General features: G+C 37.9%; 1 protein-coding gene and 1 long non-coding RNA gene across 3 annotated transcripts in view; both read right to left on the bottom strand.

Moving 5' to 3' along the window:
- Positions 1 to 14,315, bottom strand: part of KLHDC10 (kelch domain containing 10) — a 60,001-nt gene extending 45,686 nt beyond the window's left edge. The window contains exon 1 of one of the 2 annotated variants that reach the window (XM_026511091.4): positions 14,025 to 14,315. In XM_026511091.4, the coding sequence (XP_026366876.1) occupies positions 14,025 to 14,196 (172 nt within the window). In that variant the 5' untranslated portion in view covers positions 14,197 to 14,315. The remainder of the gene's footprint in view (positions 1 to 14,024) is intronic. The other variant, XM_057304205.1, reaches the window with a different exon arrangement.
- Positions 14,316 to 15,556: 1,241 nt separating this feature from the next.
- The window catches only part of LOC113264160 (uncharacterized), a 13,763-nt gene continuing 7,213 nt past the window's right edge, over positions 15,557 to 22,106 (bottom strand). Inside the window, exons 3-5 of the long non-coding RNA XR_003319569.4 lie at positions 19,103 to 19,162; positions 16,496 to 16,573; positions 15,557 to 15,777 (exon numbers count right to left, since the gene is read on the bottom strand). This is a non-coding gene — a long non-coding RNA (uncharacterized LOC113264160). The remainder of the gene's footprint in view (positions 15,778 to 16,495; positions 16,574 to 19,102; positions 19,163 to 22,106) is intronic.

Raw genomic sequence — 22,106 nt, 5'->3', positions numbered from 1 at the left:
TTCTTTCCCTTTGCCCCTCCCCCCACTTGTGTGCATGCATGCGCTCTCAAATAAATAAATCTTTAAAAAATGTAAATCACTGACTTATTTTGCTTAGCCTAATACTCTCCAGCTCCATCCATGTTGTTGCAAATGCCAAGATTTCATTCTTTTTTATGGCTGAGTAATATTCCAGTGTCTGTGTGTACCTGAGCTCACACACATTTTCTCTAACCGTTCTTCAGTTGATGGACACTGGGCTGTTAAGTCAGTCAGAAAAAGACAAATACCATATGATTTCACTCATATGTGGAATTTAAGAAACAAAACAAATAAGCAAAGGGGGAAAAAAAAGAAAGAGAAAGGCAAACCAAGAAAAGACTCTTAACCTATAGAGAACAAACGGATGGTTACCAGAGAGGTGGGTGGGGGGATGCGTGAAATAGGGGTTGGGGATTAAGGAAGGCACTTGTGATGAGCACTGGGTGATGTATGGAATTGCTGAATCACCTAAAACTAATATTATACTGTATGTTAACTAACTGGAATTTAAATAAAAACATCTTAAAAAATGTAAATTACATCATATTACTCCCCTGCTTAAAAGTGTCCAATAGATCCCCTTTACCTTTAGAATAAAGAAAGGTCACAAATTCAGTTTTAGACATGCTGAACACGAGGGGTATAAGGCATGTAGGTGGAGACATGAAGAAAGCAAGTATATGGCCCTCAAGAAAGATTTGGGTAGAAGTTACAAGTGGCCCTCCTTACTGGCATATGGTTAGAAATTGAAAACCAAGGATTTGGAAGAGAATACTTGAAATTTAAGTGGAAATAAAGAAGGGTTGGAGGTATAGGATCAAGACTTGAGAACTCACATTAAGGCCTGGTAGAAAAGGAAGAGCTGACAAAGAAGACTAAGTATGAGAGGCCAGACTCATAAAAAGAAAACCAGACCTAATACCTGGGAAGCTGAGGGAAAAGGATGTTTTAAAATGAAGAGACAGGTACCTGGGTGGCTCAGCCAGTTAAGCGGCTGACTCTTGGTTTTGGCTCAGGTTATGATCTCAGGATCATAGGATCAAGCCCCGTGTAGGGCTCCCTGCTCAGCAGGGAGTCTGCTTCTCTCCCTCCCTCTCTCCCTTTGCCCCTCCCCCTGCTCACATGCTTGCCTTCTCTCAAATAAATAAATAAATAAATAAATCTTAAAAAAATAAAATGAAGCGAGAATAAGATGGAGATTGAAAAACATCCATTCAATTTGACAACACACATGTCATTTGTGACATTAGCAAAACCAACTTCAAAGCTATGATGGGGAGATATGGTGATGAAGACAGCAACTCTAGTCAATGCTTTCACAAACTTGGCTGTAAAAGGAAAAGGAGAGATTAGAAGAGATAAAACTTAAAGCTCAAAATGCTATAATAATGATATGATGGAAAGAAAAAGGTTGAAGACACAGGACAGAGAAGTGATAATAATGTAAATTTTCTGAATAGGCAGGAGGGGATAGAATAAAGGCACAAGTGGAAGAATGCTACAACTATTTCTGATAATATTCAACATAAAAGTGTACTTGGAAGAAAAGAATATTTAGAAAAGCCATACAAAAACTGTATGAGCTGGGGCACCTGGGTGGCTCAGGCGGTTAAGCATCTGCCTTCAGGTCAGGTCATGATCCCAGGGTCGTGGGATCAAGCCCCGCATTGGGCTCCCTGCTCAGTGGAGAATCCGCTTCTCACTCTCCCTCTGCCCCTCCCATCCCCAACCTGTGCGCATGCGCACCCTCTCTCTCTCTCTAATACATAAAATCTTTAAAAAAATTGTATGTGCTAAATTCCTCAGTGTAAAAAAAAAAAGCATTTAGTCTATGTAATGTAAAATAACTTTCTTGCATGAATAACCACAGACACTGATAATTACTCATTCAATAAACATTTACTAAAAGCCTACTAAAAGCTGGACAGTGTTCTAAGTCTCTGTAGAATATGATAAAGAACAAGACATTATTTTTGTCTTTAAGGAACCCACACTTAGTAAGCAGCTAAGTTGAGAAACAACTGCAATTCGGCACACATAAGTCCTGTGATCCTTTGTATACATATACAAAGGAAGGTGGTGGCACAAAGAGGCACGAGAGCACAGGCTTTGAAGTCCAACAGACTGGTCTGAATCCGAACTCTGACATTTATTAGCTATACAACTTTGCACAAGCTATGCACTTTCTCACTAAGCCTCAGTTCCCCGTCAGAGATGATGCAAAAGTTACTTACCTCACAAGGTTATGAGAAGTAAGACAATGGTTCTAAAACACCTTGAACAAGGCCAGATACACTGTAACTACTCCGTAAAAGTAACCTATTTGTATTAAAAAAGAGAATTTTTAAAAAGCTGTATAAAGTATACTTGAGTGGGTCTTAGAAGACAATTAGGGGAACGGAACTCTAGGAAGAAGAAATGGTATGTACGGAATCATGACACAGTGTAGGACTGCAGTAAATTGTAAGTTTTTTCTTTTAAATCTCTCTCTCCACCCTATTCTAAGAATTTAAGTTACTAACCACAAATACTTCAATATAGCTGAAATATAAAATGAAAGACACCCATGGTAAAGTTGGAGAGGTAAAAAGGGACAAACAGAAGAATTAGGGTAAAGAGGAGAAAATTAAGACTAACTGGATAAGGAATGAGCAAACGGAAGGAATCTATTGTGATTCTCAGGTTTCCAGCTTGAATCACTAAACTGATGATTAGCCATGAAACTAGTCAGGATAAGGAGCAAAAAGGAAGAACAGGTTTGACAGGAAAGATGATGAAATTATTTTTGGACATGCTGAATTTAAGATACTCTTCAGTAACTTGGGTGGTAGTGTCTAGTAGCCACTGGCAAATAGACCAGGAAAATAGGTCTGGGTTGGAGACAGATTTAGGCATTGTTGGGAGATTAATAACATCACCCAGGGAAAATCTAAGAGTAGGAAGAGAAAATAAATAAAGAAGCATATCTTCTCAGATACTAATATTAAGGGGCAGATAAAGGAAAACTAATGAGAAGTTCAAGAGCTAAAAGGATAACTAAGAGCTCTTCAGGAACAGAGACTTTGTCTAATTATTACATATTCCTAGGCTCTAGTACAGTAGGTAGTCAAAATAAAAATCTAGAGAAGTTGGGTAGGATGAAAACTAAGAGATATCTAATGGATTTAGCAATTAGGAAGTTGTTACCTTCACAAGTGCACTTGAGTGGAATGAAGGAGGCAGAAGTTAGACTGCAACAGATTGAAAAGGAAAAAAAGACATTAAATAAGAGTCTATTCTTTCTGAAAGCTTGACTGTGAATGAGAGAAATAAAATAGGATACATCAGCTAGAAGAAAACTAAAAGGTTATTAATACAATAATTTTAGGAGAAACAGATTCTTCCTGACAAAATAAGAGAAAATATAAATGAGTGTTTATGAGTAAAACATTTAAATATACAACAGTTTTAACAGAATCCCAAGTTGCTGCTAGTCATACGTAATTACTTACATAGTATTAAATAAAACATAATTCACTGATAAAGAACTAAAAGGAAAGCAAAATATCAAAATGTTGATATAGTGGTCTTTAAGTAGAATTAGTTCAAGAATTAGTTTCAAGTTCTCACTCAATATTTTCCAAATTTTAATAATGAGTTTGTATTCCTTGTATAGTGGTCGTGGTAGGAAGTAGAAGACAATAAACTGTACCAAAATTAATGGTATTTCAAAGGCAGAAAAGATTTAAGAGATTCTAACTCAAAGAAGATAGGCCACAGAAGAGGTGAAATATAAGAAGACTGGAAGCAGGAAAGAAATGGAAAGAAAAAATAAAACCAACACAGAAATGAAATCTTAACTGCACATGGCATAAAGGAGTACAAACACTGCTGAAAACATAGTAAAGGACATGGACAACAGTACTGAGAAAGGCAAGCAAGATATAAATGAACTCTGAAAACCATAAAACATTGTCAAAAGAATTAAAGAAGATCGTCTCCAAAGGCAAGGGAAACAGGAGTAAAAATGAACTACTGGGACTTCATCAAGATAAAAAGCTTCTGTACAGCAAAGGAAACAGTCAACAAAACCAAAAGACAACCAATAGAATGGGAGAAGATGTTTGCAAATGACATATCAGATGAAGGGCTAGTATCTAAAATCTATAAAGAACTTATCAAACTCAACATCCAAAGACAAATAATCCAATCAAGAAATGGGCAGAAGTCATGAACAGACATTCCTGCAAAGAAGACATCTAAATGGCCAACAGACACATGAAAAGGTGCTCAACATTACTTGGCATCAGGGAAATACAAATCAAAACCACAATAAGATACCACCTCATACCAGTCAGAATGGAAAAAATTAACAAGTCAGTAAACGACAGATGCTGGCTAGGATGCAGAGAAAGGGGAACCCTCCTACACTGTTGGTGGGAATGCAAGCTGGTGCAGCCACTCTGGTAAACAGTATGGAGGTTCCTCAGAAAGTTCAAAATAGAGCTACCCTACGACTCAGCAGTTGCACTACAGGGTATTTACCCCAAAGATACGAATGCAGTGATCTGAAGGGGCACCTGCACCCCAGTGTTTATAGGAGCAATGTCCACAATAGCCAAACTATGGAAAGAGTGCAGATGTCCATCGACAGATAAATTAATAAAGAAGATGCGGTGTGTATATACAATGGAATATTATGCAGCCATCAAAAAATGAAATCTTGCCATTTGCAATGACGTGGATGGAACCAGAGGGTATTATGCTAAGTGAAATAATTCAATCAGAGAAAGACAATTATCATATGATCTCATTGATATGTGGAATTTAAGAAACAAGGCAGAGGATCACAGGGGAAAAGAAAAAAAAATGAAACAAGATGAAATCAGAGAGGGAGATAAACCATAGAAGACTCTTAATCTTAGGAAACAAACTGAGGGTTGCTGGAGGGGAAGGAGGGATGAGGAGAAGGGGTAACTGGGTGATGGACATTGGGGAGGGTATGTGTTATGATGAGCACTGGGTGTTATATAAGACGAATCACAGACCTGTACCCCTGAAGCAAATAATACATTATATGTTAATTAATTGAATTTAAATTTTAAAAACTTTTTAAAAATTTACATGAAAAATTAAAGATCTAAATAAATGAAAAACATCCCATGTTCAGGGATTGTAAGACTTAACATTATTAAGATGGTAATACTCCCCAAAATGATGTACAGATTCAACACAAATCCCTATGAGAATCTCTTGAGTTCATACAAATTGACAGATTCTCAAATTTATATGGAATTGCAAGGCACCTAAAATAGTCAAACAATCCTGGAAAAGAATAAAGTAGGAGGACTCACACTCTCTGATTTCAAAACTTGCTACAAAGTAACAGTATGGAAGGCAGTGTGGTACTGGCACACAAATAGACATACGGATCAAGAGAATAGACTGGAGAGTCCAGAAGTGAACCTGAATATTTATGGTCAACTGATTTTTGGCAAGAATGCCAAGACTATTCCACGGAGAAAGAACAGTCTTTCCAACAAATGGACCTGGGAAAATAGGGCAGCCAGCTGAGATAACCCTTATCCCACACCAAACATAAAAACTTACTCAAAAAGAATCAAAGACATAAACGTAAAAGTGAAACTATAAAACTCTTAGGAAAAAAAACACAGGGGTAAGTTTTTATGACCTTGGATTTCACAAAAATTTTAGATATGATAAACTGGACTTCAAAATTTAAAACTTTTGTGCTTCAAACGACACAATTAAGAAAGGGAAAAGACAGCACAGAACATGAAAAATACTTGCAAATCATGTATCTTATAAGGAACTTGTATCTAGGATATGTAAAGAACTCTTAAATTCAATAGTAAAAAGACAACTCAATTAAAAATGCGGGAGGGGCACCTGGCTAGCTCAATCAGCACAGCATGCAATTTTTTATCTCGGGTCCATGAGTTTGAGCCCCACACTGGGTGGAGAGTTTACTTTTAAAAATATAAATAAATAAATAAATAAATAAATAAATAAATAAATAAAAATGGGGCAAAGTAGCTAAAAGACATTTCTCCAAAGAAGACCTACAATTCGTCAACAAGCACATGAAAACATGCTCAATGTCAATTACCTCTCAAAAAAGTTGGAAGAGAAACAAAGCAAGCAAGCAAGCAAGCAAGAAAACACTTGACATCATGAGTCATCAGGGAAATGCAAATCAAAACCAGAATGAGATGCCACCTCATACACACTAAGATGGTTAGAATTAAAAAGTCAGATAGATAATAACAAGTGTTGAAGAGAACATGATGAAATTGGAACCCTCACACTGGTGGTAGGAATGTAAAATTCCAGCCACTTTGGAAAAGTTTGACAGTTCCTCAAATGAATATACATAGGGCACAGAATTATCATATGACCTAACAATTTCACTCCTAGGTATATACCCAAAAGAAATGGAAACCTATGTTCACATAGAAACCTCTATGTAATTTATAGCAGCATTATTCTTAAAAGCCAAAAAGTAGAAACAGTCTAACTGTTCATCAATGGATAAATGGATAAACAAAATGTGGTTTATCCATACAATGGAATATTATTTAGCGATAAAAAGGAATGAAGTATTGCTATCTGCCACTTTAACATGGGTGAACTTTGAAAACATTACGCAAAGTAAAAAAAAGGGCAGTGTCAAAAGACCATATTCTACATAATTCCATTCATATGAGAAAGGCCATAATAGGGAAATCTATAGAGGCAAAAGGTAAATTAGTGGTTACTTAGGGATGAGATGGGGGTGGGGTGGGGAATGGAAGCAAGAGGATAAGGGAATAATAGCTAAAAGATATGGGGTTTCTTTCTGAGGTGATGAAAATGATCTAAAATTGACTGTGGTAATAACTGTACATATCTGATTATAGTAAAAACCACTGGTTTTTAAATGGTGAATTTAAATGGTGAATTGTATGACATTTGAATTATATCTCAAAGTATTAAAAACATAAATGGAAATGTTGAGAAAAAGTTTAAAAGGATTAACTACTCTTGTACTAAAGAAAATAAAAAATGGAATTGTAAGATATTAAGAAAATAAATGCAACAGGAAGCCTGTAACCTACAGAACACAACTAAAGCAGTATTCAGAAGAAAATTTTTTAAAATAATTCTTTAAAAATATTTTCATTTATTTATTTATTTGAGAGAGAGCGAGAGAGCACAAACGGGGAACTCTGGGATCATGACCTGAGCCAAAGGCAGACGCTTAATCAACTGAGCCACCCAGGTGCCCCTGGAAGAAATCTTATAATTTAAACACTTAGAAAGAATGAAAAGAACATTAAGCATTCAACATGAGAAGATAGAAAAACAACCACAAAAATGAACTTAAGAAAAGCTAAACAAAGGATTTAAAACAATGAAAGAGAAAGTAATAAATAAGAAAACGGTAGAACTAATTTAAAAAAAAAAAAAAATCCAAGAGGGGCGCCTGGGTAGCGCAGTCGTTAAAGCGTCTGCCTTCGGCTCAGGGCGTGATCTCGGCGTGCCGGGATCGAGTCCCACATCGGGCTCCTCTGCTATGAGCCTGCTTCTTCCTCTCCCACTCCCCCTGCTGTGTTCCCTCTCTCGCTGGCTGTCTCTCTGTCACATAAATAAATAAAATCTTTAAAAAAAAAAAAAAAAAAAATCCAAGAGCAAAAAAAAAAAAAAAATCCAAGAGCTGGTTCTAAAATCCAAGAATCAAGAAAAAAACCCAGGAAATGTTTTTAATCATGAAAGAGTATCTTGCTCAACTGCACACAAAATAATTTTGAAAACTTGGATGAAATGGATTATTTTCTAAAATGATATAAGTTATCAAAGCTTCCCCCCAAAGAGATACATTGTAAGCAAATTATCATAAAAGTAGACATAACTGTCAAAGAGATCCTCTTTCCCCAAAACACTCAAGGTCCAAAGATTTCACAGGCAATTTAACCAAACCTTTAATTTCAATGCCATTTAGCCAGAGACAGAAAGAAAACAAACAAAAACAAAGAAAATTCTGAAGTAATTTTTATGAAAGTGGCATAACCCAACAAAGATAAAACACAGAAAACTGTAACGCAATTTAGCTTATGAGGAGTGATACAAAATTTCTAAATAAAGTTTAGCAAATAGAACTCAGCAGCACATTTAAAATAATATAAACGGTGACAAAGCGAGCTAATTCAGGAAGGCAAGGATGGTGTAGTAATAGTAAATCTATTAGTACAATTCATCACAATAGTAGATTAAAGGATTAAAATTACATAATTTCCAAAGAAGCTGAAAAGGCTTTTGACAAAATTTATTCCCACATTTTTTTAAAGATTTCTTTATCTCATAGATAGCATAGGCAGGAGGGGGAGAGAGAGAGAGAGAATCTCAAGCAGACTCCCTGCTAAGCGTGGAGCGGGATACAGGACTCAATCTAATGACCCTGAGATTAGGACCTCAACCTAAACCAAGAGTCTGACACGCAAACAACTGCACCACCCAGGCATCCCAAAATTTACTTCCGTATTAAGAAATCTTAATAAAATGGCAATAGTGGACTACTTTAACATGATAAAATATGTACACTTCAATCTAAAGTCAGGTCTAATCTGAACAGGAAAGCACAAAAAACATGCCACTGAAGTCAGGAATAAGAGAAAGATCCACTACTGCCTTACTGTTTAATATTTTTGGAAAGTACTAGCCAAATTAATTTGACAGAAGAAAGAAGTAAGTATTAAAATTGGAAAAGAGGAGATAAAATTATCTTTATTTTGTAATAATGTAATCATTAAACTGCAAAGCCCTAGAAAAACAACTGGGCAACTATCATAGATAGTATTAGAATTCTAAAGGTGGCTAGGCACAACAAGATAAATGATACAATAAAAGTAGAAACTCCATTTACAATAGCAACAAAAAAGATAAAATACCAAGGGCTAAACATAACAAGAAATGTGAAAGGTCTTTATGAAAAAGCTTTAAAATGTTACTGAGAGATGTGAAAGAAGACCTGAACAAGAAGAAATGAATATATTCCCTGCTCCTGAACAGAAGTTTGAACCTCAAAAAGACATCAAATATCTTTAAATCAATCCGTAAATATAATGTTCTACCAATAAGAATATTAACAGAATGGGGGAGAGGAGCTAAACAAGCAAGAATAACCAGGAAAACTCTGGGAACTACAGTAAGACAGGACTATACTCAAAGAACGAGGTCATTAAGGTATAAATAGGTGAACTTATCAATGGAACAGAATAAGAGTCCCAGTAAGAACCCCAAATTATATGTAAGAACTTAGTACACCTATAGACAGTATTTCAATACTGTGATAAACTTGGTAGCCACCTGGAAAAATGTTGGATTCCTACCTTAATACTTCACATAATTTATATTTTGTATAGATAAGTGCATTTAACTTAAAGTTATAAAAGTACCAAGAAAAAACATAAGAAATTTCCTTTTAATCAGAAATAATAGTTAAACAGGGGAGGACTTTCTTTTTATGCAAAAAGTAAAATCCATAAAAAAACTGATAATTACAACTACAAAAAAATTTTAATTTCTGCTGAAAAAATACACCAGAAACAAAGTCAAAAGCCAAATGACAAACTGAAAAATATCTGCAACACATATCAAAGACAACTAGTTTCCTTAAAACAGAGTTCCTATAAAAAACAGAATAATGAACAAAAAATATAACCAGGTAAATAAAAAAATATAAGCAAATGTTATAAATAAAGTTAACAAATACAGTTCTTATATCCATTGAAAAGATGATGAAAAAATACCTGTTAAATTGGCAATTTAAAAAAAGTTTGATAACCCACTCTATTACCAAGGGTATAGGAGGCCAGCACTCCAACACCAACAGTGAAACACAAACTGGTACAACCTCTATGAAAGCAATTTGACAATATCTATCAAAATTTAAATAGTACACAGCCTTTGACCCAGCAATTGCACTTCTAGGAATTTATCCTAGACAGACTCCCTCATATGCAAAAATGTATAGAGGGATATTCATTGTATCATCATTTACATCAGGAAGACCGTAAATATTTTAAATGCCCATCCAAACAAAGAAAGGCTACTGTTTCTCTATACACGCACGCGCGCGCGTACACACACACACAAACTAAATTTATCATTGGTTGCTTCTTAGGAAAAGAAGCCAATTAGCTGGGGTCAAAGGTAGAAAGAAAACTTGCCTTTTATCATATGCTCTTTTGTACTATTTGGGTTTCATGTCATGAGCATATATCACATTTCACATTTTTATATTGAGATTTCCATGCTATTTTTGCCCACCTTTACCAGTTGTTATATTTTTCCTTCTCTTTGTCAGTTTTTCAGATTTCATTAGCAGCAATGTTAACTGTTATCCCAAATAATACATTGTATTTAATCGAACTCACACAGTGAAATTACAGTAGTAACTTGGGTTCTATTATCCCCATGATCACCTTGTCCCTGAGCTCTATTTCTGCATACTTACTCTATAAAAATGTTCCCTGTTCTTTACTGAGTGTGTAGAGATTATGAGTTAGAAATCCAGGACCAACAAGCTATGAATTTATTGGTCTATGGGGCAAATACATAATCACTGAAGCATTTTAGGAGACAGCAAAAAGACAAGAAGCTGCTCAAACAAGGTTTCACAAAATACCACTTGTGCTCTCACCATGAATGCAGAGTCTAATCTATTTTTATGTATAAGAATTTTATTTTATCCATTTGTCCAGAGTCAATGGGGCTGTAGAGGATTGAAAACCCACTAATCAATCAAATTCACAAGAAACTAATTGCTTATATATAGAATTTGAGTATATGTATATGTGTGTATATGTACACATGTATATATGCTACTGTGTGTGTATATATATCAACAGTGTCAAATCCTGGGGCGCCTGGGTGGCACAGCGGTTAAGCGTCTCAGGGCGTGATCCCGGCATTCTGGGATCGAGCCCCACATCAGGCTCCTCCGCTATGAGCCTGTTTCTTCCTCTCCCACTCCTGCTGCTTGTGTTCCCTCTCTCGCTGGCTGTCTCTATCTCTGTCAAATAAATAAATAAAATCTTTAAAAAAAAACAAAAAACCAGTGTCAAATCCTGCATATCAAGGAATCACACATAAATGATAAGTATGTCCAAAGAAAACCACAAGGCACTATGAGTGTGTATAGGGAGAAGAGAATAAATCAGAGAAGGTCAAAGAAGGCTTTCCTGAAAACACAGTGTGATTGAGCTAAGTTCCAATGGAAGAGAAGCTAAAAGGGAAAAGAAAAAAAAGGAACAGAATGAGGAGTAAGAGAGTTCTTGTATGATAGATAGCATGTGAAATGCCCTGTGGCAGAAGGGAGCATGATATGTCTAAGGAAACAGAAAACTATCAAAGTGCAAACCATGTGATGTAGAAATAACTCGAGAATTAGACAATGCAGTGCCTTTAGGCGGTGTTTAAGATTTTTGCCTTACCCTAAAAGCAACGAAGAGCTAGTAAAAGGTTGTAAGCAGAGACCAGAACAGATTTGTGCTTTCAAAAGATGAGTGTGCTGTATGCATTGGAGGGCAAGAGTGAAGCAGAAAGACCCAGAAAGCTACTGCAGGGGGGAAAAAAAAAGCAAGCAAGCAAGCTACTGCGAGAGACCTAAGTGAGGGATGATGGCAGCATGGACTGGAGTTATAGTAGAAAAATAAACAGAACTGGGCAATTAATTACACCTGAAATGCAAGGGAGAAGAAAATCTAAGGAAGATACCCAAGTTTCAGGTTTGCCTAACTGCAAGGAAAAAGATGCTATCACTGAAGGAGAGAGAGAACACTCCAGGAAGACCAGGTTGTTTTGTTTTGTTTCACCAGGGACTGGATAATGGGTGTGCAAAAAGTAAGAAAGTGTTCTGGACGCTTGGTATCTGGAAGTCTTGGTAGAGAAAGATGAAAAAAGGAAAATGGGATTAGAGTTCCATAGAGATAGAAAGTTAGTTACAAAAACTTAAAAAAGAAAAAAAAATTTAACCTCCAGGGTCAGCCATAAAATGGGTCTAGACATTTCTATCCCTCACCAGCACCTAAAATCTTTTTAAACACCTCAATATACAACCTTTCAATCCGGGTGGGGAGGGGAGACTTAAAATGTCATGCTGGGGAAAATAATAAATTGGTGTAAAAGAATTTCAAATGTATTGAGATATCACATGTTCCCGATTCTGATAGTGAATAAATGACAGAGGCCACCTACTTGGGAAGGAAGAATGAAGCGCCAGTGAAGGGGAAAAGAAAGCAGAAAGAAAAGGCCGATCGCCCCATTACATGAATTTTTACAGCTTAAACACGTTTATCTTTACCCCTGGACAAATGGCTGTTTTTGGCGTTGTGTGCTAAGGAAATGCAGAAATAGCTCCACACCTAAGCCCCTTATCAGAAATCATGGCTTCCACTGCCATCACGTGGTGACAGTGAGGAAGTGCACCAAGCAGGTTCTTGGAGCGTGGGAATGCCTGTATCCAGCCAATGGTATAATTAATCTGAGATCAAAGACCTAAATATAAGTAGTAGTAGAGGGCAAACTGGTAATACTCTTTGGTAAGAGATTTATCTTCAAATCTGCCAATACACAAAAATATAAGTTTTCACTATTAATCTGGGATAAGAAAAAGGATTTCTCCTTTTTTTCTTTTTTTAAAGATCACGTATTTAGCAATTTCAGAATACCCAGTTTGAGACTATCACCTCAAACCCAACTCCTGGTATATTACATATTTGACTATTTAAAACTGCCTCAATGTTAATTTAATAGCACAAAGAAATTGTTAATGTGCATTTTTAACATGCATCAATAACCTCATTACGAACAAGTGACTGTCTCATTCAACGTGCAAAGTTCCTTTGTTATCTTCAAATTAACCAAATAATTTTTGACTACTTGGAAGTACAGGCATGGTAGTAAAAGGAATTCAAAAACCATCATGTTCTCAAAACTCATCGGTTAAACAAATACATCACTGATAAAATCAACTTCAACATTATTCACAAACAATATGGTGAATGATTAACACATCATTCCTGATAGTTCTCTTCAAGGTAGAAAAAAGCTTGCCCAATATAATATTTGACATTCTGTGCAGTATTTACTTCCCTATCTTCCCCCCACTACACTTCACTTACAAATGTATCTTTTTAAAATCGTCTGCACACACACATCGATTTGATTTGTCTTTCTTTTTTAAGGCATCTGAACTCAAGGATAGGAAACTGTAGGCCAAAATGTAAATAATCACATTGGGTCCATTTTCTCAATTCTCAATCGTCTGTTTTTATATAGTAGAGGCAGCATAATTTTGTCACTAAGTATATTCTTGATCTTCATTTTCTCCCCTTAAAATCCAGATCACGCTCGCCATTCTGCTCTGGACATTCCAAAATATTAATAATTTAACTAGTTTTTCCTAATTCTCTTGGTTCTGTTTCCCAAGCACATCCCAACAACCCCTCGCGTCCCCCCTACCCCACCCCGCGCCTTTCCTCCTCCTTTCTTGTCTCAGAATGCCTAACTCTTACACACTCGCGGTGGTTTTTACAAAATCACTCTTTGGAACGCTCTTCCCTCCTCTCTCCTCAATCTAGCACCCTTTTAAAAATAATTTCTCACAGCTAGGCGCCAATGTCTTTCTTTTACAAGATCGAACTGCGGAAGAGGACGAGACTGGGAACAGAATAGGCGAAACATTTGGGAATGTCAATGAAACAGCGGCCTCTCCTTTGAAAAGAAAACACAACTCCCAGCACAGAGCTTTCAACAAAGCAAAAATACTTCTTTTCGCTGTGTTCCTGCTCCCTCCCTGACCTCAAAGACACCTTTCCTTTTCTCCATGCCCCAGTCCCTCAGCTATGCGTGGGGCCTGCCTTTCCTCCTCCCAAGGAAAAGAAAACCAGGGAGAAAAGAAAAGGTAGCAGTCGCCTTCCCAGCGCGCCCGCAACCTGTCAGGACCCTGTCCCACGACTCACCTGGCAGGTGCGGCCGCCCGGAGAGTTGCACGAAGCGGTTCAGCTGGCCAGTCCCCCGACCCCCGCTGCCCCCACTGCCCCCGCCGGCCCCGCTACCTCCGCCACCGCCACCACTGCCTGCGGCGCCTCCTCCCCGCCGGCGGTTCCTGTCCCAGCCCTGGGCGGCCGACATGACCCGCTAACGATTGCCGCAGCCGGGTCCCGGCAGCCCCTGGCCCGGCGGCACTAGCGGAGCCTCCTTCCTGGGCTCCTCAAGAGACCCGGGAGACAGGGGAAGGGGGAGCGCCCTGTTCTCACTAGTGACCAATGACTGGCTTACTTGGTGACAGGCAGCCAATGGCCAGTCGCCTTCTTGGCAGGTGGAGGGAGGCGGGGAGAGACGTGGTAACCATAGCTATGGCTAAAAAAAAAAAAATGGGGGGAGAGAAAGGCAGAAGCAGCCACTCAACACACGCATCAACCGCGCTAAGCAAGCCCGCGTCGCGGCGACTCCTGCGGGATCAGGAGGGCCAATCGAAGGCCGAGTGAGAGAGGCCACTCCTGCAGAGTCCCGGCGACAGCCGGTCCTCCAGGCACGGTTAGGGTTCAGGAACTCTTTCCATAAACACCGAAATCAGAAATAGGATATGCACATCATACACATATTTGGGGGCAATACAGTGTTCCGCCGTCTTTGCAGACCGAGATCCCTTTCCCTGACCGTTGACATACACAAAGGGTCTGTTGGAGGAGGAAAAAACCAGAGGCGGAGTCGAAGCTTAAATGTTAAGAGTGAGGTATTCCTGGGTTTCATTTACCTTGTCTTTGAGTTGACTGGCTGAGCTCTTCCCTGATTAAATACAAGCCACCTCCTAATCAAACAATTTTAAACCTGGTTAATAAACATGAAAAAATGTTCAAGCTCACCAGTAATCATAGACAAATGAAGACCCCAACGAGAAACCATTTCTGGCTTATTACGTTAGTAAAGATTTTTAAAATAACTCCTAGCAGTGAGAAGAGTGCCAAGAAAAAGGTACTTTCAAAAAGGACTGATGGCTATGTGAAAATGTTTTTGTTCAATCAAACCCTTTTTTGCTCGTAGAAAATTTGAATCACCTTAAAGATAGAACCACAGAAATAGGTATGGAAGAGCGAGACTGAGGAAAAATGCAGATGTACAGATCAGAAATTCCTATTGTCCCAAAATTAAACAGAAAACTTGACTTTGGGGGCGCCTGGGTGGCACAGTCGTTAAGTGTCTGCCTTCGGCTCAGGGCGTGATCCCGGCATTCTGGGATCGAGCCCCACATCGGCTCCTCTACTGTGAGCCTGCTTCTTCCTCTCCCGCTCCCCCCTGCTTGTGTTCCCTCTCTCGCTGGCTGTCTCTCTCTGTCTTTAAAAAAAAAAAAAGAAAGAAAGAAAGAAAACTTGGCTTTGAATTTACTGGGCGCAGTGCTAAGCAGGAAAATACAGATAGTTTATTGACGTTTATCAATGATAAGGGAAAAGCGTATGTACCCTTCAAGGAAAACAAAACGTCAAGGTTCTCAGATATGATGGCTTTTTTTTTTAATGTAAACCTTTATATAGGCGAACCTTATGTGATCAAGTTAAAAAGAGAAAATCTGCTGTAGCTGAGGATGCATATGCTTTTGGCCAAATTCGTGTCACCACTGGCCCCGCCTCCTTATTTTCCTACTTTCAGTCCATCCGGGCAGGGGTTTTACCCGGTAAGCACTGTTAACACACCGCTTATGAAAATGTTTGAGACCTGGGGGAAAAAAAAAAAAGTTGATGGCTTTAAAATATGAAAGTCAAAATCAATAAGTGCTAATTTTTCTAAAGAAACTGTACCACTGAGTAAACCAAAAAGTAGATGAAGGAAATTTTCTTTTTATAGGAGTATTCCAAGTAATAAAGAATGACAAAGGGACACCTGGGTGGCTTAGTCGGTTAAGCGTCTGCCTTCAGCTCAGTTCATGATCCCAGGGTCCTGGGACTGAGCGCCTTGTATCTGGCTCAGCAGAGAGTCTGCTTCTCCCTCTACCTCTGCCTCTCCCCCTGCTCATGCTCTCTCTCTGTGTCTCTCTGCATCAAATGAATAAATTTTTTTAAATCTTTAAAAAAAAAAACAACCACCTTCTAAATAGGTTGCTGCCAAAACTTTTTAATGTGGACTCTAAGTACACTTTGATGGGTATTCACATGATTTGCAGAGGGATCTTCAAAATAAGTGCATGCCGGGGCACCGAGGTGGCTCAATGGGTTGAGCCTCTGGGTCTTGATTTCAGCTCAGGTCATGATCTCAAGGTCATGAGATCCAGCCCTGCATTGTGCTCCACACTGAGTGTGGAGTCGCTTGAGATTCTATCTCTCCATGTCTCTCTACCCCTCCCACACAACCCCCCCCTTCTCTCAAATAAATAAATCTTTTAAAATAAATAAATAAATAAATAAATAAATAAATAAATAAATGCGTGCAGGCACACCTGGCTGCTCAGTCATACAGCATGTGACTCTTGATCTTGAGGCCGTGAGCTGGAGCCCCATATTGGATGTAGAGGTTACTTAAAAAAAAAAAAAATTAACAAAATAAGTGCGTGCAGACAATATGAACCTGCTGACATAACATAATATTAAGTACCTGATACCACCTATCAAGTCATCATACCAAAAACATTCACTGGAATCTAATCGAGATTTAAGCTCCAACAGCCAGTTTACAGGAACTTTCAGGGCACAAAGGAACAGTTAAATGACATGTAAAATAATCAAACAAATCCAGGGAGACAATCTTTGCCGTACCTAGCCTGGTTTCGTCAATAAGTCAATGTCATGAAAAACAAAATGAAGTAACATAAAAACACAACGGGCAGGTGCTGACCCCTAATGAAATAATAGAGGCAGGCTATGATAATTAAGGGCTGCTCGTAGAACAAAAAAGAAGAAGCAGACAGTAGCGTGTGCTGACAAGTACAATCTTCAGGGAAGGATTCTTGCCAAAAAAAAAAAAAAATGAATCTGAATAAAGTCAAACCTGTAGCACTATCAGTTTACAGGAAATAAAAGGGACAGAGAATATGTTAAATAATATCTTGGGGATGTAATCTGCAAAATATAGAATGTGGGTAACTGTACAGAACAAACAGCCTATTTTCTTCAACTTGATATTTCAAGAAGAGGGAAAAGGAACCCCCAGATTAATAGAGTTTTAAGAAATATATCAGTCAAAAGCAGGGTGTGGGCCTTGTTTGCATTTGGTTAGAATAAGCCAACTATTTTTTAATAGGAAAATTTGATTGGATATTGGATTATATTTGGGAATCATTATTAAATTTTTAAGGTATCATGGACATGTATATATATATTTTTAAAGCCATCTTTTAGAGAAAAGATACTGAAATGTTTACAGGTAAAAGGCTATGATGTCTAGGATTTGCTTCAAAATCATCCAGGCAGAAGGGATGGGAGACAGGATGGGAATGTACATGGAGCAAGGATGGCCTGGAGTTAATACTTCATGTAGCTGGATGATGGATAATTGGAGTTCACAGCACTATTCTCTCTTCTTTTATGTAAATTTTAATTTTTCCGTCATAACAAGGTTTTTCAAAATGGTTCCCAAAAGAACAGTGCCAAATTAAAGGGAATGTATAGCAAAATGTATGGGAGCCTCCTGAACAAATCAACCTTAAAAGACAATTTGGGAATAATTGGGAAAATTCTGAAATTTGGAAAGGTTACTAGAGGATAGTGGGAAAATAACATTATATTTGTTAGGGACAATAATGATATCAAAGTTATTTTTAAAATCTCTTTATTTTTTAAATTATGCATAATTAAATATTTAAGGATGGACTTCCATAACACCTCGAGATGGCAGGACCATCTCTACCTTCCTTGAAGCTTACTCGTGAAAATAGCCTCAAAGCAGTTAGAGCTTCCAGTTCACACTAACTTGGAAAACAAGTCAGTTGGATTTAGCAAGAAGTCTGCATTGACAATATTTTCCAGGAAACTGTTTTATAAATGTTGAACATAAACAATGATTCAAACACATTTCCAGGATTGTTTTCCAGCAGAGCTTCTATAATTACAACATTTGATGTAGTTAGGGACCAGAGGATTGGGGAGGGGTAACAAGTACACACTACATTAGGAAATCTAGTTGTATTTATCATATTGACATCTTAAACTCAGCACTGTGTAACCCAGTGCCTCTGAACCCTAACTGCACACTGGACCCGCCTGAGGCCGTTATGGGAAACACTGATGTTCAGTTTCCGTATAGACCATTTGGATCAGAATCTCTGGAGCACAGGCACTGGCCATATTTTTAAAGTTCCCTGAGTTATTCTAATTTACAGCCAAGGTGGAGAAAACAAGTGTAGTCCTCTGTATACCACCCAGTTTTATCACATGCAAAATGACAGTAATATCTTCCTTTTTAACAGCATGTGAGTTACTGTGAGAAACCAATAAAACAGTATATGTGAAAGTACATGGAAGGGTGCCTGGCTGGCTCAGTCAGTGGAGCACGTGACTCTTGATCTCGGGGTCCTGAGTTCGAGCCTAATGTTGGGTGTGGGGCCTACTTAAAAAAAAGAAAAAGAAAGAAAGTACAAGGAAAAGTATAATGTTTTATGTAAAGTCATATTCTCACATTAGCAATCAATTGATGTATCAATGTGTAGCAATCAATGTATAATAATCCTTTAAAAATGTTTACCTCTTGGACTGTTCGTTAGTTTGTTGCAGATTAAATATGACCCAGAATCATATAAATTCCTTGGTGAATAGTCAAAGGTGACTAACGGCTTGTCATTAGCCCAGATCAAATCAGCATTGATATCGAAAAGCCCAAACTAATGAGTCTTTAGTTTAATTACAAAAATTACAAGCATCTATACATATAAGCATTACACACATAAGCATTACACATATAGCTGTCATAGAAACACAAAGCATAAATTGTAGCTAAGGTTACGTTTGGCTGCCCAAGGAAAAGAAGGAAGAAGGGTCACATTTACTGATCATCTTTTGTGAACTAGGCACTTTAATGTATATCATCTTTATTAATAGGCAGATTAACCTACCATAGTATTTTTGAAACATTCAGTCATGAAATCAGCTCAATGGGACATGACCAGTATTTCCTGAAAGAAGAATAAAAGTATCAGAGTGCAAGAGAAAAAGGGGTCAGGGGACAAAAAGATCCAGGAAGGTCTTGAAATACCTTGTCTCTAGGTATTCAAGTTGGAAGGGTCTGCTCTGAAGGGTTATACAAACCTTAAGCTCCCCTCTCACAATGTTTAGGCAGGCATTTGATCAACATACGGGTAGGTGACCAAAGTGTTTACCAAAGTTTTAGGTTCTGAGAAGCCCAGTAACTGTAGCCCTAAGAAACTAATATGGAAATTCTGAAGGCGACTCTTTGCCCTACCCCACCCGCATTTAAACACACACACACACACACACACACACACACACACACACACCACTAATTTCAAAGCTTCCATGTTTCTTTGTAGATCTAAATATAAAAGTCTGAATTTGCCTTTGATATTTGGAAAAAAGACCCTGGACTTTACAAATGTAAAACCAAGATTTCATTCTGGAATAGGGAAGGAGTTAAACAATTCTGCTTGAGATGACACTGGAAAGGCAAACCTCATTAAGGAACTTAGACTGAATCCTAATGGAGTGAGGAGCCATTGAAGTCTTCAAGAAAAGAGTGACATGATCAGGTTAATGTTTTCAAAGATCACTCCAGTGAATTGGGTTGAGGATTTCTTTTTTTAAGATTACATTTATTTATTTGAGAGAGAGAGAGAGCACACACACACACACACGCGGTAGGAAGAGGCAGAGGGAGAAGCTGACTCCCCGATGAGCAGAAAGCCTGATCCCAGGACCCTGGGATCATGACCTGAGCTGAAGGCAGATGCTTAACTGACTGAGTCCCCCAGGCGCCCCGGGTTGAGGATTTCTAGGGGAGGCTATCCATTGCCGTGGGTGAACCTGCCTATACGCAGCAGCCTCAGATAAAAGACCTCTGCTCCCAGCTATCTTCTACGGGCCACACTAAAGAGCTACCATGTCACATTATGCATATTTGAGAGCAGTATCACAAAAGATTGGAATTCTTGTTTCGGCTCTGATTTAAATGTAATATTGTTCTAGCACTAAACCATGTAGTCTTAGGATCATCAATTATAAAGACAGTGTTCTTGGGGCGCCTGGCTAGCTCAGTCAACTCTGGATCTTGGGGTTGTGAGTTCAAGCCCCCCGTTGGGTATAGCGCTTACATTAAAAAGTACAAATAAATAAATAAACCTTAAAAAAAAGACAATGCTCTTATAGCAGTGTTTTATAACTGAAAGACTGAAACAGAATTAAAATTTATTGTTATTTAATAAGCTTGGTTTTACACTTGACATCAGGAAAATGACATAATGAGATGCAGTGATATATTACATTATGAGAAGAGTTCAAGGGCTGCCCTGACATGTGAATATGCATTTGTGTCAAATGAAGGCTGTGTGACATCACAGCAGGCAAGTCAAAAGCAAGTTTCACAGTGGTCCTGATGTTCCAAGTCCAATAAAAAAAATGGAAGTTTCTAAAGAAAACCGAATAATGGTCAAATTTTATTTATTTTGGCAGGGGAAGGGGCAGAGGGAGAGGGAGAGAGAGACTCTTAAGCAGGCTCCACAAGGGCTCGATCTCAGGACCTAAGATCATGCATGACCTGAACTGAAATCAAGAGTCAGACGCTTAACCAATTGAGCCACACCCAACCTTTTTTATGGCCATTCATTTTTAAAGTCATGTGAATGAGTCATTTGAACGTTTACTTACTTCCTTTAATAATCTAATAGAAAGTTCTGGGCTAAAACTAGACATTTTTTTCCAACATCTGCGATATTGAACTTAAAGTCCAGATATGATTTCCTGTTACCAGTTCTAGCAATAATTGTCATATATATACATTTGATTCAGATTAAAGTGACACTAAGTTAACTGTAAGTGAACATGACAGTTTTATGAAAATATTAATTATATATTAATATTAGTATGAAATTATTAAGTGACATCTCATTAAATTGACTTTAGGAGAACACTCTCTGGCAAAGATTTGTGAAGTATTAAGTCTGATTATCCCAAACAAGTAAACAAACCTTGAAACTATTAATACATTTTGTATTTTTGGTGTGGTAAACTTCTGTGAACAGGCACTCTTTGCATGTGTTAATACTATTGAAAATAAATTACACAAGGAGATTAACTAAAGAACCTAAACTGGGCCATACTTTTCTACTTTTCTCCAACATTGGTGATTGTAGCTCAGCAAACATCATTCATTAATGTGAACTGTTTTGAGTTTATAGTTATTTAATTCACAAGTTTATTCTGATTTTGTCTTATAAGCACCATAAGCATAAGAAGGTTATAAATAATTTATGCATTGAAGTAACTTTTGATAAAAATAACATGTCGGGGCACCTGGGTGGCACAGCGGTTAAAGCGTCTGCCTTCGGCTCAGGGCGTGATCCCGGCGTTATGGGATCGAGCCCCACATCAGGCTCCTCCACTATGAGCCTGCTTCTTCCTCTCCCACTCCCCCTGCTTGTGTTCCCTCTCTCGCTGGCTGTCTCTATCTCTGTCGAGTAAATAAATAAAATCTTAAGAAAAAAATAACATGTCAACATTGAGGAGGAAGCTTTTTTCTGTGTAAAACAGGATGAACAAAACCAAAAGGTGGAACGAACATTAATCATTTTAAGAAATACTGTTCTACCAAATGCTCCTTCTTGCTTAAAATAGATTAAATTGGGTTTGTCACCCAAAGCCAGTAAAATCCTAATCAGTATTCTACCTCTAGAGTTGTAAGAAACAGATGCAAACCATACAGTTATGGTCTCAATGCAAACGTGAGATATTGCCTACACAGAGTAGATGCTTAAGAAGTGCTTTCTAATTAGCTCGGAGACGCAAAAATAAGATAATAATACATAATGTTGTAATAGTCCCAAGATTGGCCCAATAGCCATATGAGTAATGATTTTGAGTCTCTAAATCAAATCCTAATTTTTAAAA

This window comes from Ursus arctos, unplaced genomic scaffold (assembly GCF_023065955.2).
Source record: "Ursus arctos isolate Adak ecotype North America unplaced genomic scaffold, UrsArc2.0 scaffold_3, whole genome shotgun sequence".
Taxonomy (NCBI): Eukaryota; Metazoa; Chordata; class Mammalia; order Carnivora; family Ursidae; genus Ursus; species Ursus arctos.
Note: the sequence above shows the minus strand (reverse complement) of the source record. Positions and strands in the feature narration are given on the sequence as shown.